Source organism: Oxyura jamaicensis, chromosome 4 (genome assembly GCF_011077185.1).
Source record: "Oxyura jamaicensis isolate SHBP4307 breed ruddy duck chromosome 4, BPBGC_Ojam_1.0, whole genome shotgun sequence".
Taxonomy (NCBI): domain Eukaryota; kingdom Metazoa; phylum Chordata; class Aves; order Anseriformes; family Anatidae; genus Oxyura; species Oxyura jamaicensis.
The window spans coordinates 86,778,966-86,798,290 of NC_048896.1; the positions used below are offsets into that span (position 1 = coordinate 86,778,966).

General features: G+C 36.7%; 1 protein-coding gene across 2 annotated transcripts in view; it reads right to left on the reverse strand.

The window, feature by feature from the left end:
• The window catches only part of HTT (huntingtin), an 86,307-nt gene that overhangs the window by 14,808 nt on the left and 52,174 nt on the right, over positions 1 to 19,325 (reverse strand). For both annotated transcript variants that reach the window (XM_035324931.1, XM_035324930.1), the window contains 14 exons: positions 15,482 to 15,689; positions 14,133 to 14,274; positions 12,439 to 12,618; positions 11,310 to 11,486; positions 10,992 to 11,068; positions 9,658 to 9,796; positions 9,025 to 9,147; positions 6,001 to 6,214; positions 4,992 to 5,137; positions 4,297 to 4,474; positions 3,927 to 4,022; positions 2,903 to 3,090; positions 1,578 to 1,704; positions 314 to 414 (listed from right to left, as the gene is read on the reverse strand). In XM_035324931.1, the coding sequence (XP_035180822.1) occupies positions 314 to 414; positions 1,578 to 1,704; positions 2,903 to 3,090; positions 3,927 to 4,022; positions 4,297 to 4,474; positions 4,992 to 5,137; positions 6,001 to 6,214; positions 9,025 to 9,147; positions 9,658 to 9,796; positions 10,992 to 11,068; positions 11,310 to 11,486; positions 12,439 to 12,618; positions 14,133 to 14,274; positions 15,482 to 15,689 (2,096 nt within the window). The remainder of the gene's footprint in view (positions 1 to 313; positions 415 to 1,577; positions 1,705 to 2,902; positions 3,091 to 3,926; positions 4,023 to 4,296; positions 4,475 to 4,991; positions 5,138 to 6,000; positions 6,215 to 9,024; positions 9,148 to 9,657; positions 9,797 to 10,991; positions 11,069 to 11,309; positions 11,487 to 12,438; positions 12,619 to 14,132; positions 14,275 to 15,481; positions 15,690 to 19,325) is intronic.

Genomic DNA, 19,325 nt, shown 5'->3' on the forward strand with positions numbered 1-19,325 from the left:
GTTTTTGTTAACATCTCTTTTAGGAATAAAACTCAACCTCATCATGAATTTTCAACAGCATTTTTATGGTTATCTTTATCTAGATGCATTTGTTACTCTAATGTTGCTTCTAAACCAAGATGCTACCAATTCAGTATTTAGCACCACTGACAAAGGTATCTGAACTCACAGGGACATAAAGACAAGGAACTAAAAACAGAAGTAATTTCTCAATTTTGGTCACTAATTTTCTGTTTGATAGGCTTATTAATAGGATTTTTTTCTTAGTTATAATTAAAGTTTAATTTTAAAAACATTCAGTGAATGACATTACCTCTTGTTGGCTCTCTTCTTGGTCCATTACGATAGGCTGAGTTACAAGTACACCAAGCAAAGTAGCCCATGTCTCCTCAAACTGGGTACGGCTGATCCATCCTAAGGAAACACTCAGAAATAGCCATTCATGTCTTAACACAAACTTAAACATGGAACACCATTAAAAAAACAGCACCTTGTTTCTACAGATGCAATTTCATACTTACCCCTATTCAATTTAGCTTTTTTTAATCACCACAGCTTCAATTTAAACTGTTCTGTTTTAGAAAGTGAAGAACTGTTGGGTAGGGTTTTGAACAGTATTGTCCACCTGGTCCTCTTCAGATTGTTTCTTACATAGTTTCTTAGATATTTTGACTGTTTCTTAGATATTTTGACTGTCCAGCTTTAAAAGCAATGAGATCTATCATGCTTTCACAATACAGAAAAGCATTCAAAAGCTGCACTTTCTTTCCTGTGAGGACTGGCACAGAAAATCTCATAATGATCCAAGATATCATCATGCCATAAATGCAGAATGAACTCCCTAGAAATAGGCTATTAAAATTCAAGCACTTTTGAAAAGTTTTTCCAAACTGATTTCTAGCAATAGATTGTAGAGGATTCTGTAACAGTACTCCGCAGTTTATACTTATGATATCTAAAGTATTAAAAAAGCAAATGTCCTCTTAGGCCTTATAGTGTTCAAATAAACACCAGTACTACACCACAAGTCATTCAAAAATTAACCTGTAGATCAAGCAAAAAAACATAGACTTTTAAGTATATGGAAAATTTGGTACATTGACAGCCTCATCTGTTAAGGAAGGCTTGAAATCTTTAGCCTCACACTGTTCCCCCTCAGTAAACCTTTATATACCCAGAAGCTTTAAAGTGACACTTAAAATATTCAGTGTGGGACAGCAAATTCAATTTATATACTATGCATAATAAAAAAGGCAGGGTAGAGCAAAACGTTGTTAGACATGCTATCAAGTGTATGCTTCATAAAGCAGGCAGCTGTTCTTAAAACACACTAAAATGACTTCAGAGTTGGAATAGTTTTTTCTCTCTATTTCTGTAATTTCTCATTTTCACTCTACATTGAGAAAAATGCAAGAATTATTACAGCATAATTACTAACCTGCTCTGAAATATTATTTCTTGTCTAAATATGCAACAATAGTAAATAAATGGTACCAAGCTCAGTTATCCGATGACTTCACAACACAGGTAGATGCTCAATAAGTGCCATCTGTATTCATTTTAATGTTTGTACATACCAAGTGTATTAATGCGATAGATGAACTCTTTAAAGATTTCTTTTTCTTGAAGAAATTCAACTGGGATTTCAGGAAAAACTGTGCCAAAGTCACCTGCAGGCTTTGGTGACCAGCCTAATTTCCAGACCTGATAAAATACAAAGACTATTACTATTCCAAAACAGTAATAGCATTAACATGACAACTATATATGTATGTAGCAATGTATAGCACCATTCAAATGCAATGAGACATGAATAACTAAAATAATTCTCCAAACACAAAAATCTTATAGAAAGATTAAATAACACAGAGCGTTTTTTACACTTTTTTTTTTCCACATTTCTCATTATGAATTAGTCATTTAGTCCTAATGTCTAAGTAAATAATGTTCCCATCATACTTTTCAGTTTAGAAATGTTATGCTAAGTGCCAGGTGAATCCTAGATTGAATGCAGAAAATACACTGAGATGAAATTCAGGGAAAACAGTTTGCATATAACGGATGGCTGAAAAAGCACAAAGATGCATCCAAGAGTGGTCAGAGAAGTCTTAATCCATAAAATTAGTACTTTTAGACATCCCTCACAAACACAGTGCTGAGAAACTGTACATATGGATCATGAAACCCCCTTCAGCTTTACTTCATAAGCACCTAAAAACATTTCTGGTAATTGTTTAGCAGTTTTTAAAATCAGCTTAAAGTCATTTACTCCCTAACACCACATTGGAGGTAATTATGAGGTGTTATTAAATTCACATTGTATCTGCCAAAAAGGAGAGGTTGAAAGATTTTGTCTAAGGGATCCAAGATGAGTTAGGAAAGAAAGGTAACATACAATCCAAAAGTACCTGCATAGCATGCCATGGTACCACTAGGAAATATCTGAATTTGTTCAGACACTAGGACCACCTCAGCATCTTCGTGGTACTTAGCGTGGAGTAAAATGAACTTGTGAATTCAGATATAGAATAAGGTAGCAGTGTAGATTTTGCACTCTTTCTAGTGTTAAATGCTTCTGTTGAGCAGGAAGAAATATTAGCTCTAATAAAGCACCCAAATCCCTATTTATTTTTATTTCTTTTAATTACTGCCTGGACATTCGTTCACATAATAACGTAAGGAACAACTTCGCTCCTTTTTAATTAGAATTCTCACCCCAAAATAACTCGTATTTGATATCTTTACAACACTTTGCTACTTCATGTTTAAAAAGCTAAACTGTGTGATCAAAGTAGCAAAATATTGAAGTCCTACTGAGAGAAAAAAAAAGATGCAGCCCCACGTTTGATTTTTCAAAAAGTTATTCAGTAGTTTTTACATACTGAAAATAAAACAAACATACCAAGGGAGGTACTCTTGTGTAACTGTTCACTAGAGGCAGCCTTGCTAAACTGATGATGATATTCTTGAGGACAGGAGTAAGAAATGCTGGGATACTGCTGTTTCTTTGATGCCCCAAAGCCAGTACAGTCTGTAAACATTCCACCATCTCAGCTACCATTTCACAAGCTGCAGTAACGTGTTTATTTTCTTTGTTGAGAGAAAAAAAATAAATTCAGTTTTATGAATCTACTCAAAACACACCAGTTAAAATCATACAGAAAAAAAACAAGAATGCTTAATTAAAGAATATGTTGACTAAGAAGGACAAAGAGGATGTAGGACAAAAATGTTATACAAGACTTCATCTGGTTAAAGAGTACTACTTACACCCTCTCTGCAAATGTTGCTTGCCAGTCTCAGTGCTGGAGAACACCAATAGCTGACATCCGCCAGGAGAGCAGATATGCCAGTTTCCTAACCCCAGCAAACCACACCGAATAGTGCATTTCTTACAATTTAAATTGATCAAACTCATCTATCTTATAAAAAACATTCTCATAACTGGCTCTATGCTAGATCTGATAAGCAGGGTCATTTCTGTAGACGGAACTGGTCTCTTAATCTACACCAGCATAACTGAAAATAGAAAACAATGCAGTCTGTTCTTGCAAACTACATTTGACATTTGCCCCGATACAGTACTCCTATACAGGAGAAAGGCAGATAATGAATCTGCCATTTTTATCAGAAGTATTAATAGTTAGATTCTACATCTCCACATGAAATTTAGAAATCCTACACCACTTTAAAAAGCTCAGTCTGCAGCATGCTGAACAGCTGACAGGACCCCCCAAAAGAAGAATCTCCCTTAACGTTTAGCTTTCAAAACAAAAATTATATATATTAAAAATGTCAACTTATATTTGATAAGCATTTATCAAAAACTAGTAAGCTCTCAGATGAAGTCCTATTGTTAAAAAAATTAGTTATTGAAAGGGGACCTACAGTTTTTTCATCAAAAATAGAATTTACTGTTTACTTACTCTGTGTGTTTGAATCAACTTCATCCTCATTTAAGCCTTTTGAAGTATTCTTCTTTCTTTCAGGACTAAGAAGTTGATTCCCAGGTTCAACTGCAACTGAAGACAGACAAAAGTATTTAAAAGATACAGACATATCTCATATACCATTTTTCTCCTCAAAACCACATAGTAGCACTACATATTTACATTTCTAAGGAATCTGCTAAGTTCAAAAGTAAACACAAGGTTTTAAATGTGAAATTAAAATAGTAAAAATAAAGTTGTCAAAGAAATAACTAGAAAGGATTCACAAGAAACATTCCAGACACCTAGCACTGATGACTGACAATTTATTAAGGGTTTTTTTCATAAGTGTTCAAAGTGGACTCACCTGCTTCTATAATAAACCTAATGCAGTTAATTAAGGAGCAAGCATATGTCACGTGAACTGCAGAAGCCAACAAATTCCAGAGGTTAGGCTGCTGTAATGTCAAACAGCAACAATCCAGAGCAGCTTGAAGATCTATACTTAGCGGAAGCTGGTCATGCATTAAACGCCACGATAATGCCTATGGAAAAGTAAAAATTTCCCATTAATATCAAATTCTCGCAATACATCAATTTATAGCTGAAAGCTGTTTCTTTTTCCTATTTTTTTTATACAGTAAGGTTTTTATTAGCAAATTGTATAGAGTATGTTTCTTTCCTAAGAAAGCAGAAAACTACAAAAAAAACACGAGTATTAAATTGGAAAAAAGAAAACAAAAACAAACAACAAAATAAACAAACAAAAAAAGTCAAAGGAAAACCTTGTCTATTCAATGTCCAAAAAGTGCTGGGCACTTCTCCCAAATACCAAGATCATTGCATCATTCAGTCAACCTCTTCTTGTAAAAAGCTACCCTTGCCCCATAAGCCAACTGGGTTTTCTATCACAGATCAAGTAAAATAACCACTGAATAAACTTCTACAGTAAAACAAGAAAGTTGTCCAAATCAAAAGTCACTCCATGATGATCAATTTAAGTCAAAGTTGCTTCCTCTACCAGTATTTCATTACATCTTTATTTATGGTTTAGTTTCTTACCTCTACTGACATAACCACAAATTTCAGGATATCATCCTCTTTATCAGGAGGAACACGGAGACCGGTTGGTAGTTTTGAGAGTAACAACAAATACTGAGCCAGAGCACGACAAAGTGTCATCACTGAGCAATACATCACCTCATCTCCTAGAAGACAAGACTGAATGAAATCTAGCAGTTTGAATTTTTCCTATCAACAAATATTTTTCAGAATCATTTCATAGGCGCTTTTATGCCAAGTTGTACTGGGTCTGGCTGGGATGTTAACTTTCCCTGCAGCAGCCCATACAGTGCTGCGCTCTGCACTTGGAGCTAGAACAGCAGTGGTATCACACCGGTGTTGTGTCTGCTGCTGAGCAGTGCTGGCACAGCATCAGGACTCTCTCTAACCCTCCTAGGGGGTGGGCAAAAAAGTGAGAAAGAAACATCAGCAGGGCAGCTGACCTAAACCAACCAAAGGGATATTCCATACCATATGATGTCACACTCAGCAATAAAAGGTGGAAAAAGGAAGAAGAGGGGAGGGGTGGGCTCTCGTTGTGAAAATGTCTGTCCTCCTCCCGAACACTGGCTACGTGCGTTGAGGCCCTGCTTCAAGGACGTGGTCAAGCATCGCTCATTTGTGGGAAGTAGAGAGTAATTTCTTTCCTCTGCACTTCCACATAGCCTTTACTTGTTTTGTTTTGTTATTCCATTTCCTCCTCCCTCTTCCCCCTTCCCTTTTTTCCCTTTAGTTGAATTGTTTAATTAATAATAATATTTCCTTAATATTTTTTTCTCTTTAATTAAATTATCCTTATCTCAACCCATGAGTTGTTCTTTCCTTTACTTCCCCTCCTCATCTGAGGAGGGGGAGTGAGAGAGCGGTTGTGGCGTTCAGCTGCGTAGCACGGTAAAACCACCACACAAGTATCTTGATTTTTTTAAAAAAGCTCACGAATTAACAAGATATCTGTAAGCTACCTTTGCAGAGGAGATAATAAACTTTAAAAGACCACTATTTCTATTACCAAAGATATCGCTTAGCTTTTTCCAGTAGGCTGATGGCTCAGTTGGCAATAGTGGTTGGAAAACCTGGTGGTTGGCAGGAAGGTTTAGTACAGTGGTAGACACATGATCCAGAGTTACCCTCCGAGCTGTTTCGAAGAGGCTACTCTTCTGGTCTCTTGAGATTTCATTCATACCAAGGCTTAAACAAGGTGCTAACAAGCTTAGGTTGAATTCCTGAAATCAAACAGTAAATAAAAAGTAAATAAATTGCTTTTAAAGAGAATCTAAGTATTTGATGGAACTATTCTGGCAAATTAATATAGTGGTAAATGAATAGTTCATTAACTTGTAAGACCTCCACTCTGTAATGTTATGTAACAACACCATAATTAAGGTCATATTTGTTATATTTAATTTCTAAACACCAATATGCTGGACTGGAAAGGAAAAACAATATATTCAGTACAAGTTTTCAGAACAATAAGTGAATAAAGCTCTGATGTCCTGTATATATGAAATCTTCAAGAATAGGTGCCAAGCAAGTTTTAACTATAATGGAAACAATGGTGAGGCATACAGAAAAGAAGGCAATTGGTGACAGCCAACATGGCTTCACTAAGGGCAAAATGGTGCCTGTCAGATCTGGTGATCTTCTACAACAGCGTTACAGCTCTGGTGGATAGAGGAAGAGCAACAGACACCATCTACCTGGACTGGTGCAGACACTGTCCCCCATTATATCCTTGTCTCTAAATTGGAGAGACAAGGATTTGACAAATGGACAACTTGCTGGAAGTGGCTGGATGGTTGCACTCAAAGTGTTGCAGTCAACAACTCAATGTCCAAGTGGAGATCAACGATGAGTGGTGTTCCTCAGGGGTCAGTATTGGGACCAGCGCTGTTTAACAGCTTTGCCAGTGACATGGACAGTGTGATTGACACCATGGACAGTGTTGAAGACACCAAGCTGTGTGGCGCGATTGCCCCACTCTAAGGAAGAAATGCCATCCAGAGGGATCTTGACAGGCCTGAGAGATGGGCCTGTGCTAACCTCATGAAATTCAACAAGGCCAAGTGCAAGGTCTCATACCTGGGCCAGGGAAATTCCAAGCACAAATACAGCCTGGATGGAGAATGAATTGAGAGCAGCCCCGATGAGGAAGACTTGGGCATGCTGGTTGCTGAGAAGGTCAACATGAACTGGCAATGTGAGTTTACCAACCAAGCAGGTCAAGTGAGGTGATTCTCCTTCTCTGCTCTTGTGAGACCCCACCTGGAGCCCTGCGTTCAGCTCTGGGGCCCTCCAACATAATGAGGACATGGACCTATTAGATAAGGCCATGAGGATGATAAATGTAGATGTAAATTTAGATGTAGAGCTTAGGGATATGGTTTAGTGGAGGACTTGTTAGCATTAGGTCAGTGGTTGGACTCGGTGATCTTGGAGGTCTCTTCCAACCTAGACTATTCTGTGATTCTGTAAAGGGGCTAGAGCACTTCTCCAATGAAGGCAGGCTGAGAGAGTTGTTCAGCCTTGAGAAGGCTCCAGGGAGACCTTATAACAGTCTTCCAGTACCTTAAGGGGGCTGCAGGAAAACTGGGGAGGGACTCTTTTTCAGGGAGTGTGGTGATAGGACAAGGAGTAATGGTCTTAAACAAAAAGAGGGTAGGTTTAGATTAGGTATATGGAAGAAATTCTTCATTCAGAGGGTTGTGAGGCAGTGGAACAGGTTGCCCAGAGAAGCTGTGGATGCCCCCTCCCTGGAAGTGCTTTGGGCAACCTGGTCTGGTGGGAGGTGTCCCAGCCCATGGCTGGCGGGTGGGAACTAGATGATCTTTAAGGTCCCTTCCAACCCAAACCATTCTGTGAGTCTATGAAAATGATTTTTCAGAAGATTTCATCACAGACAAACTGCAAACTCCTCAATGGGGACAAAAAGGGACCTTTTGCTGACAGTATGTCCCAGAGAATTTATATCCCTGATATGCAAAGTATAAAATAATCTACTGTCTTTTGCCTAAAAACTTAACGCATTTCCCTTTTTTCCCTTTTCCTCAACCTTATTCTCAGAAGTTCCTAAACCACTTTTGCCAGAACTTTCCAAAATATATCAAGGTAAACAGCTAGCAATTCAGCTCAAAATATTAAAATTTGGCAGAAATATGAGTAGTTGAGCACAAGGCTAAAAAGTTCAAGCTCTATGAGTTATTTGATATGCATGTTTGGACAAGTCACTGTCTGCCATATTTGACCTGGTAGAAGAATAACTACTATCATCAATTCGCAAACATCACAGAAATCTTAAATTTCCTCTTTAAAACAAATAGAAATAAATAAATAAACTTGAAAAAAAAATGGCAAGTCACAATTTAGCTTACAAGTTTTATTGTCTATCTCTGAAATAACTCTTAGTAAATTGAATTTTAAATTCTAAAAGAAGTTAGAAAGATAACTACAACTTACAAACTCCACAGCATTGATATTTGAATACTAACCACGTTTCTTCTCAAAATGAGGAAGTGTAAGATCTATTCAAAAATGGCTTCCCACTATTATTTCTGCATACCAGCAGCAATTGTACTGGACAAAATTCAAGCAAAATATATTCTCAGAAAACCTAGTTGTACTTCATGACATATTTACTATCTGTGGCCTGTTAGAGCCATATTACAAGTCAGCTAGCACAGATAAAGATTTCAGAAGCATCTGGCATTGTAAAAGACCGTATGACAAAATGAGAAAATTATGTAAAGTGATAAAACTGTCGAGTTTTGTTATTGTAATATATAAACTAACCTTCATTTCCACTCTATACATCTAACCTGTAGTATTAGTATTATCAACAGCATTGCTAAAGACAATCGAAAAATATTCAGTATTTTAGTTTCCCAAATGAAGTGAAATTCAGCATATCAATTACCAGTATGATATAAATTTGAAACGCTTTATTTAAATAACCTGATCTATTAATACTACCAATTAGAACATTAGAAATATTTTATTACAACATATTCATCTGATTCAGATCTGACAAAAAAGTTACCTTGCAGGTCATGAAGGAGTTCAGGTCAGGCTGAGGAATCCTATTTACCAGTTCCGCACCTTCTAGTAGTGCTGAGTCTGACTTGATGCAACACTGTGACCTCACTAGTGACACATACCAGTCCTTTAATAATTGAAAAAAATAAATTTAGTACATATTTGTTTTCAGAAAATAACATTTTGAGGGATGGGGGAAGATTGCCTGTGGGCATTGAATTGTGCTCTTTTTAAGAGATTACTAGGCCACATTAATGTCAACAACAAGAAAAAAGCAAAGAAACTACAAAAATAGCAATAAGGAAAACATGAGAAAAAGCAAAACAGGTAACAGGTGAATGGACCATCTTAAAATAGACAAATAGATATTCTTGGCAAGTTGTCTATTTCCATGGAGTTTGGACATCAAACAAGGTAACAGAAAGTTTAGCATATAGCACAGATATGCTAGGATTGTAAAGCTGATGAGTGTCTAGAAAATAACCACTGTTATACCTACTGATAACTACTGTCAAGTAGTCAAACATGACAGTAATAGGAAAATAAAAATACTGTAAAAAAGGAAGAATCACTGGCCAAATATTTTGCAAGGAGCAAAAGATTCTTTGAGCAAAGAAACTTCCAAACATAATCTTACTTTGTCTAGAATTACAGTCTCTAAAGCTGGTTGGCCTTCTCCATCTAGTGGGTGTGAGGTAACCACAGGTGAAGGACTAGTTGTGTCTGGTGCTACCATAAGCCGAAACCTATCCAAGAGCGAGTAAAGTCTTTGGTGTCTGAAAACAGAAGAACAAATCAACAAAGATCTAACTTAGTTTCATAAATCATCTGAAAATAGAAACAAATACAGTGAACAAACCCTAATTTTGTGAGAGAAAAGCACTAGAGTCTTAAGTTCTTAGTTGGATACATGCACTCACATAATGCGTAACTGCAAACTTCATCAGCTAACAGTACCAAAACAAATGAACTCCATACTACCAACAATAACGAATTGATACCGATTTTGAACTTGCAAATGCTTATGCATAAAATACAAGCTGTTCAATTACTTTATGCAGTAAATATTTTTATTGAAAAAGAAGAATTAAATTTAATGTACAAATCTGACTGCAGATGAATATATTCTAAGAGATACCAAATAATCCACTTCTGTAAGAAAATGGAGAATATAGTAAAATTTAATTTAAATATAGGATTAAGAATTTCACTTTGTGGATTTAAAAGCCACTGTCATCTAAAGGTTTTTGTTTGTTTTTCTGATTCCAGTACTGCTATCAAAAGCATGTACCTTAAAGTCATTTGGAGACTTCACACTTTTTTATTTTTAAGCCAAATCTAATCTTACCTAGGAAGGTACTCTACTATCAATCTACTGCCATCTTGGGTCTTGGGCTTTATATTCATTCCCTCTACTTCTATTTCCTATTTCAGTGAACAGATATTAACCACAAACAGCAATGACATCAGGAAGATTATATTACTCTTTCCAACATCAAATAAGGTTTTTCCAAGAATTTAATGATTTACCCCTTTTTATAATAGTATTTTACTTTTAAAAATCTCAGAGATTAAGAATTTTATCACAGTTGTCTGAAAAAAAAAACAGCTTGGATTGACAAAATTATGCAAAAGTCGGAGAAAGATAAAATTGCTTTCAGTAATGCAACTTTTGCCAAATAATTAATTTGGGGTGACTTTCTCTAAGAAGTTAAATTCTGAATGGGATGGGGTAGAGAAGAGAATTTGATGTCTGTGAGCCCTTGGCTTTCTTGATTTTGTGATATATTTAAGAATTAAACTCAACCAACACAATGGTCCTTGAGTCAAAATATGCATACACCTCAAATGAGACTTCACTTCTGTTTTTACCTCCAAACAGGATTTACTATCTTACCTTACAAGAAAATCATTAATTGCTACTAGAACATTACTTAGCTTGACATCTAAACATGTACTGGTATTATTTACCTTGTTGCTAATCCACTGTTTTGAAGGTATTCCTGAATTCTATCCAGTTCTTCAACTGGTAACTGAGTAATGCTGTTCTATAGGAAAGAGTCACACGAATTTTAAAGGACAAAAATGAGTAAACTACCCATATGTACTTTGAACAGATTAGGAAATTCAAATGCAGATAAAGTTAAATGCAATCATTCATATAGTAGTGTTCTTTTCCACAGAAATCACTGAAACTAAAATTCATCAATTAAGATGTTTAAACGTTACATTTGATCATATTACTATCACTACGCAAACTGATTTGCAAATGAATATATTTATCTTTACCTGTAAAGTTGCAGCCAAAAGCATTTCTACCCGACGGCAAGCTAGTGTGTCAACCATGCGAGCAAGCACGCGGAATGGAGTACACAGAAGCTTATCAACATACAATGTTAAGACAGCCCCAGACTGGCTGAGATGTATCCCCTCTAAGCACTGTAAAGTCTTCTTCAGAGTTGTAGGCTAAATGATGAAACAAAATAGGTTAGATATCTAACAATGTAGTAGGATTAAATAGGATGGTATTGAAACAAAAACAAAAACATCAATTAGAATACAAAGATGTTAACACTAATGAGAAAGGTATTTACAGAAAAGAACAGCAGCAGACAACTAGCTGACCAATATAATGACCAAATGAATCTCATCTAACTTTTAAGTATTTTACTCACATAGCTAAGGCACTAATGCAGTTACAGTAGACTTGTCCATAGACAATAGGAAGAGAGAAGCAACTTGACCAGATTGTTCAAGAATCTCCCACCACTGTATCCTAAAGGAAGTCCTGGAAGTACCATTCCCACTGAGAGTTCCTAAGCTTAAGAGGGATACATGCATACAACCTTAAATCCCTATAAATCATTATCAGCTCCTTTTAAATCAGAAACTAAAATAATAAGCAGAATTATTATTTCTGAATTCTGAATTTCTGAAGCAATATGTCCCTCTTCAAGAGAGGCAGATCAACTGGGGAAGGCATGAGCTTGAAATCATTTTCATGTTGTTAGGGCCTATGAAGATGAACTAGTTCCTGTTCCCAACTCTGTAGTTACTAATAGTTATTCTTACAGCCAAGTTACTGAAATCAAAGATGAAAGCTAGAGCTTTAATTTACCCCTCATATTTATTATGCAGATTAATATATTTATTATGCAGAATGATATCCAAAAAGGAAGAAAAGCAGCTTAACCAACTCTACTTGAATTTATAGACCTGATGAATAGGAACACATCTGACACTGAAATGGCTAATATATTACAAGGTTCATTGTTTACATTTTTTTTACAAGCGACTTCAAAAATAAAATTACAAATGGATAAATTACCCATGAATGTCAGAATTTGCATACTTATATTTCAATTTAACTTGACCTGATAAGTGGCTTTATTCTTAAAAAAGGCAAAGTTAAACTTACAGCTGCAAGATTCTCACACCGGGATTGAATGGCCTGGATAAAGAGACCACTGGCTGCTGAATTCCTGTGAACAGCACTAATGAAGTCTTGTACTGGAGGCTCATGGGACAGATTAATCAAGTCCTGAACATGATTCACAATAAGCCAGGTCAAGTGTTCTGAATCATGTAGGTTTTGACACTAAAAGGGAAAAAAATAAAATCTGATTCCAGTAATACGCAGGGTAAGTGTTTAATTACTAAAAATCTTATCTGACACAACATGAAGTTTTCATACATAATTCCAGTAACTGTTTTAAAATAATGGTGTAAAGTGTCTATATTGTAATATTACCATCATTATTTTTAACATGACAGTTTTTTCAAATGTTTTTGAACTCGTTGCAAATTAAGAGAGTCATGATAAATTTCTAATAATCTTTTTTAAATATCATTACATTAAATGGGAATTCATTACACAAAAAGGGAATGGCACAAGGTTTCACCAGGATTTAGACTGAGATATTAGGAAAAGGTTCTTCACCAGGCACTGGAACATGCTCCCCAGGGAAGTGGTTAGGGCAGCTAGCTTAGTGGAGTTCAAGTAGCATTTGAACAACACTCATGTGGTTTCATTTTTAGATAGTCCTATATGGAGCTAGGAGTTAGACTCAATGATCCTCATGGGTCCCTTCCAATTCAAGACATTCTATGATTCTAAAAACCCAGGTTAGAAACAAGTAAATGGAGAAGGTCATTGTAGAGATGCCACTTGTAACAAAACGTTTTTTTGAAGCAAGCATACACAAAGTCTTCTTGTAAAGTGTGATTTTCATTTAGGCTTCTTTTTAAAGATTTCATATTACATACTGGCCCTAAACACAGGATGAATGATTTCTGGAAAGCAAATGCAAAGAGGTAAGTCAATAATTAATTGTAAACCTGCAGAGGTAAGTGGATATCAACAAGGAGTACAACACAACAGATCGCTATAGCTAATCAGGTGATGCTGAGAAGCTGATATGTAAAGAGGTTTTAGAGGGTTTTACCTTGGACTAGCTCTCATCTGACCATGGTGACTGAATGTCCATTAGTAGCTGAAGTGCTTTTTAAATACAGCTTTTGGTCTAGCTGAATCTGAAAGGAACTTAGTTGGCTTCCCTGAAAGTGCTCTGCAGTGCAAACGCAACTGCAATACTAGGTATTATGGGAAGGTTCACTTCAAAGGTACACTTCCAATGACCTAAAACACTAATATTAAGGCATGAAGAGGTTGAAGCCACAGAAACTGCTGTCATTGGAGAACCAAGAATAGAAATGAAATGTTAGTGTAAAAGCTCTTATCCTTCAATACAGAAGATAGAAGTGTGTTGTCTACTAGAAACTGTGCTGTTACTACTACTAATGTTGGGAAATCTAACACTTCTTAGTATGCTCCTAGCAACTCACAAGTAATGGAAACAACACCCAGAGATTATTCTATTACCTACTAAGCATCCTTAGACAAGCCCCATGAGAATTAGTTCAGAATAGAAAAAAATCCAAATGAGGTGATACCTGATCTCACAGAAGTGCCCCCTGAAAATAAAATGATTAGTTTCACAAATCCTCAATTTTCAGTTGTGAACCACACTCAGTTGATGCATACCAGTAATAAAAAACTGTCAGCCTTATAATTCACAATTGTAGTTATAAAATTCTTAATTCAAAACTTACAACATAGTCACAGAAAAGAATGAGTGCTCCTCTTCTCACTATCTCTCGATTGCACATGCCGCGTTTAGATTCTGAATCTGATTCATCACTGTCTCCACATATCTGAGGGCTAAGTAATTTAGTAGTAGAAAGACTGTGCCTCCTGCAAGAAGCACATTGTATTTTATTACTACGGCTATTGAAACATTTAAAAAGTATTTGGAATAATCTACCAATAATAAGTCTTTATATAGTATTTATTTTCCCAGAAATTTTAACATTATACTGCTTTGAAATCGACACCTTGCTTTTCATCACTCTTTACTTTATAACAATGGGAGTACTACTTTTCATTCAGTGTTCATTACTTCCTTGGACAGTCAGTCTGATGAATTTAACAGGTTATTTAAGAGAAAAACATGAGACCATGCATCTCTGGTAGCATAACAGAACTTAATTCTGTGTTTCTTCACACCATGAAGTTGAACTGAGGTCAGAAATTCATATTTGAGCACTTCTCTTTCAAAGTATTAATCCATTCATGTTGTAAAACAAAATTAGACTTGCCTAACATTCACTGCACAAACATCAGAAATTTCTCTCAAATCAGTTTCTAATCTCCCTCTACAGTTTATGGAGGGATATCTACCCACCCACATAGTGATCCTACCTCACACCCAAAGGAGGGATCATCCTCACATCAGAAGTGTCTGACAGGTGGGGTGATCCAACCTCAGACCAAAAGTTCACAATTTCATACAAGATTTCTGAATATCAGACAACTCTTGTTAAGTGATATTACTACTAATGTCACTTTATAATCAATCAGCACAGTGCTGACAGTATGTTTTAACATTTAGTGCTGGACCCACGGACAGATATGATAGATGTACCTAGCTCTTACTGATCAGACACACTTACATGAAGACATCAGTGTATATCATCTGCACTGGCTGGTTATCTGCTGGAAGGTGAAATAAGAAGTCTCCATAGAGGCATGAAACCTACTACATTGAATATTTTGTTACAGCTTTTTCCATAACTAAAATGAAGTATACAGATGGGAGTTTTACACAGATGGGAGCTTTATAGTCTTCGAAGTGTAGAGGTTCCCTAACAGTTCTTTTGAGGAACAACTGAAGACAGGATGCACTTCCTTGGTTTGAAAGACATACTGCCAGAACAGACAGTAAGTAAATACACATACGTACAAAATAAATGCAGAACTACCTATCTCAGAATCTAGGTAGTACTAATTCAACAGTTGACAAGTTTAGCAGATTAAAAGCTAGATTTTTTTTTTTATATACAGTTGTACCAAATACAATTGAGAGACATGCTACTATTTTTAGAGATCAAAAAAATCTTACTTTGGAGTTTGATGCACTTCTGACCACCAGTTGTAGTTGGTGTAATTGACAAGAAGCAGGATCTGACACCAGAGAAGAACTAAGGAAGGATGTGTGGGAATCATGGACTGAACAAGGTCACTCAAACTTTCAAGGGTATAGAAGCTACCATCAGATCCATCCCCTGTAAAAAGCCTGGTGGCTGCAGCTGTGATTCTTCTGAACATTCCTGAAAACAATAAAAGCATATTAGAGTAACTATACTCTTGTCTGAATTCTGAAGTTTCAAAATTTTCAGGGTACCCTGAGAGGAGAAAAGCTGTTTCATAAGCCAGTATCATTCCTGGAAAGAAGGTATACTCTGTGTTTTTTGTTTTTTTTTTTTTTAACACAATTGTAAGGCAGGTCATGCAGTTTGCCCAAGGGCAGTGTGCGAACCAGCAGTAACCAGCTTCCAGTCTGAAACAATGCTTTAGATAAGACTACATAGTCAACTTTTTATCTGTCATACGTCAAAAGGTTTATCTAACACATGAAAACCTTTACCAAATTTAAAACTGTTAATTATAGACTGGGATATTTTTCTTTATAAAGTAAAACACAGAAATCCTAAATAAAAACCATGCTGAGACTACTATTGCACACGTTAAGGAAGATCACTTACAAGTTTCCTACATCAGTTGAAGGCTTCCCAGATATATTTATTTGAAACTAAACCTTCAGCCTTCCATCCAAATTCTGAAGTATAAAAAGTACTTCTTTTAAAGTGAGGAAAAGTCACTGCCCTGCATACTGAACTCTTAACACAAAAGCTGAATTTTGCTTTTGACTTACTACTTCTTTATTCATATACCAAATGAAGGAAGGGAAAAGAAGGAAAACGGAGACAAAGTTGTCTAAAGTTATACGACTGTTTCACTTTGTCCATACACTTTTTATTTCTATTGTACTTCAAAGTGCACTGGAAATTTTAATTTCTAATACAGTAGCGTCTTATAATTGAATATACAGCAGTCAGCAATGTTGTGAGAAAAACTATAATGAGTGAGAAGATAAGACAAGACATCCAAGTAGTGGATCCAATAGCAGTTAAAAATGAGAGAGGACCATAGTCTATGTTCCCAAACACAAGCCACAATAAGGTGCAGCTGTAGTTAGCAGGATATAACTTAAAGAGAAATAAAATTAGAAAGTCTTTAACTGAACAACAGCCAAGTAGTACAAAATCAGGCACTTAATTAAACCTAAGCCTAAACGTGAAAGAAAATGCTAAGACATGAAGATATAGCTCATATGTCTGAACAACTTTACTTCTACTCTGTAACACCGCATAAGGTAACCACAAAACGATTAGTACTTAGAGTGGATTTGTAGTCTTAGATTAAATTCATTTCTGATGATCATGAAACACATGTATCCTGGTGCTTTGCATAAATATTTTAATATTTAATTTTAATTTTGCATGAAATTTTCTACATAATTCTTGGCAAGAAATAGTGCAGCTTGGAAAGCAGTTTCTACAGAAGAAGTAGCTGAGCCTTCCCCTTCCTTTATCGCCAGCTCCTGCTGCTGAAGTACCCACTTTCCTGATTTCAATCACCAGCTTGATTTTCTAATTTCATTGGTCCTGGCTCAGTCCCATTTAAACATTTACTCCAAATCACTTTGGCATAGGCTCTTTGTTATAATCTACGTTTCAAATATTTCTCAGTAATAGCAGTTAATGATACACATGTGCTTGTTACAGTACTTGAACAGTAACTACAACAGTAGCAAGCACGTGGAAAAATAGAGTGATCACTCACTACATTCAGAGGTGCAAGAAGCAGCTGGTAGCAACGACAGAAACAGAACAAAGCTTTTCACCAAGAAAGGAGTTTATAACTGAACTCCATAGGAGCAGCTTAAAAAGAAAAAATTAGAGGGTATTGAAACATTTAACGTGATTCTGTGTTTGTATTAACAGCGACATTTTGTATTCCCTTTTTTGTTATTCACATCTACTAAACAGGGAAGTACCGTAACTCCCATTTTACAGATGGACCTGTAGAACAGTTATTTGTGCAACATCCAAGAAGTCTGTGAACGATCAGGGATCTGTGCCAACTCCTTTTAAGTGGCAAGCAACTACTATAATCCAAGATCTGCAACAAAGTGATGATGTCAGCTGTATGGACAAGGTGACGAACTCAAAAAAAAATATTCTGGAACAAGCAAAAGGTGCAAAGGTTTTCAAGGAATGTGGTCAGGAAAGATGCTTTATACTTTCTATCTCTTACCAACAAACAGAAAATTCAGCAAGAAATTTATGGTGATAGAGTGGAAAATATGGCAACAGAAAGTACCCAGTAATAACCCGCTGGAGTGAGGATGAGATTGTCTAGAGTGCCAGAGTTGTAAGGAAAAGTAGCTAGCAATGCATTTGCCCTCCAGAATATTACCAGCCACTTCAAGGTAGAACATGTTTTGAAAACAAAGAGAAAAAGCATACCACTGAAAGAATTAAATGAAACGTACTCCACTAATATCTTAAGTGACACAGATTAGAAAATGCTCTGCTAAAAGACTTTAACCATGAGAACACATTTGTCATGTTTAAATATAACCCCGCTCTCACAGCTGGGGAAAGCTAGTAGACTATTTAGTAAACAGGATCTCTTTCCAAGGCACCCAAGTATACTTTAGTCTCTACTGCACTCAAAATCTTTCTCAGAAAAGGACAAAAGAAAATTTATCCAAAGGTTTGAAAATGATATAAGCTTTCTTCTCAGTGAAGATTTACTCATGTCAACAAGCTGAATCAAGATACACAGAACTCCCTGTTCTCCCGCCTTGCAAGTGTATTAACAACAAAAGCACGTTTGTAGATATTTACAGAAGTATCAAGATTTACGTACAGCACTATTCAGAAGCTGTAGCAGAAAGCTGTGATTCCCTTCGACATCGCATCAGGTGAACACTACAAGTGTTGCAAGCTGTAAACTATGAAGAAAGAACTCCAGGTCTCATCCTACAAGTCTCTTACCTTCCACTGTGTATTAGGAATGAGGCAATCTAATTTCATCCACGGAGGTACACAGGAGCAGCTGTTCTGGGACAACTATTCCTGACAGATCCTGGTCTACAGCAGCTATTCATAGAATCACAGAATATCCTGAGTTGGAAGGGACCCATAAAGATCATCAAGTCCAACTCCTGGCATCGCACAGGTCTACCCAAAAGTTTAGACCATGTGACTAAGTGCACAGTCCAATCCCTTCAGATAAATTCAGACAGGCTTGGTGCAGTAACTACTTCATTGGGGAACCTGTTCCAGTGCGCAACCACCCTCTCGGTGAAGAGCCTCCGCCTGATATCCATCTTAAACTTCCCCTGCCTCAGCTTAACCCCATTCCCGCAGGTCCTATCACTGGTGTTTATGGAGAATGGGTCATCTGCTTCTCCACTCCCCCCTGCAAGGAAGTTGTAGACCATGATGAGGTCTCCCCTCAGCCTCCTCTACTCCAGGCTGAACAGGCCCAGTGACCTCAGCTGCTCCCCTCCAGGCCCTTCACCGTCTTCATCACCCTCCTCTGGACACTCTCCAACAGTTTAATGTCCTTTTTGTACTGTGGTGCTGGGAACTGCACACAGTACTTGAGGTGAGGCCACACCAGCGCAGAGTAGAGTGGGACGATCACTTCCCTCGACTGACTAGCAATGCCGTGCTTGATGCATCCCTGTTGGAATGATTAGCAGGAAAGGATAAAAATCTGAAGGAAGCCTCAAGTCAAACAGCCAAAATAGGCACATTTAAAACTCCGAAAATTCCAACAGAACAAGGCAGACTCGTATGGTTCCTAACACTTCAAAAAGAGTATTTCAT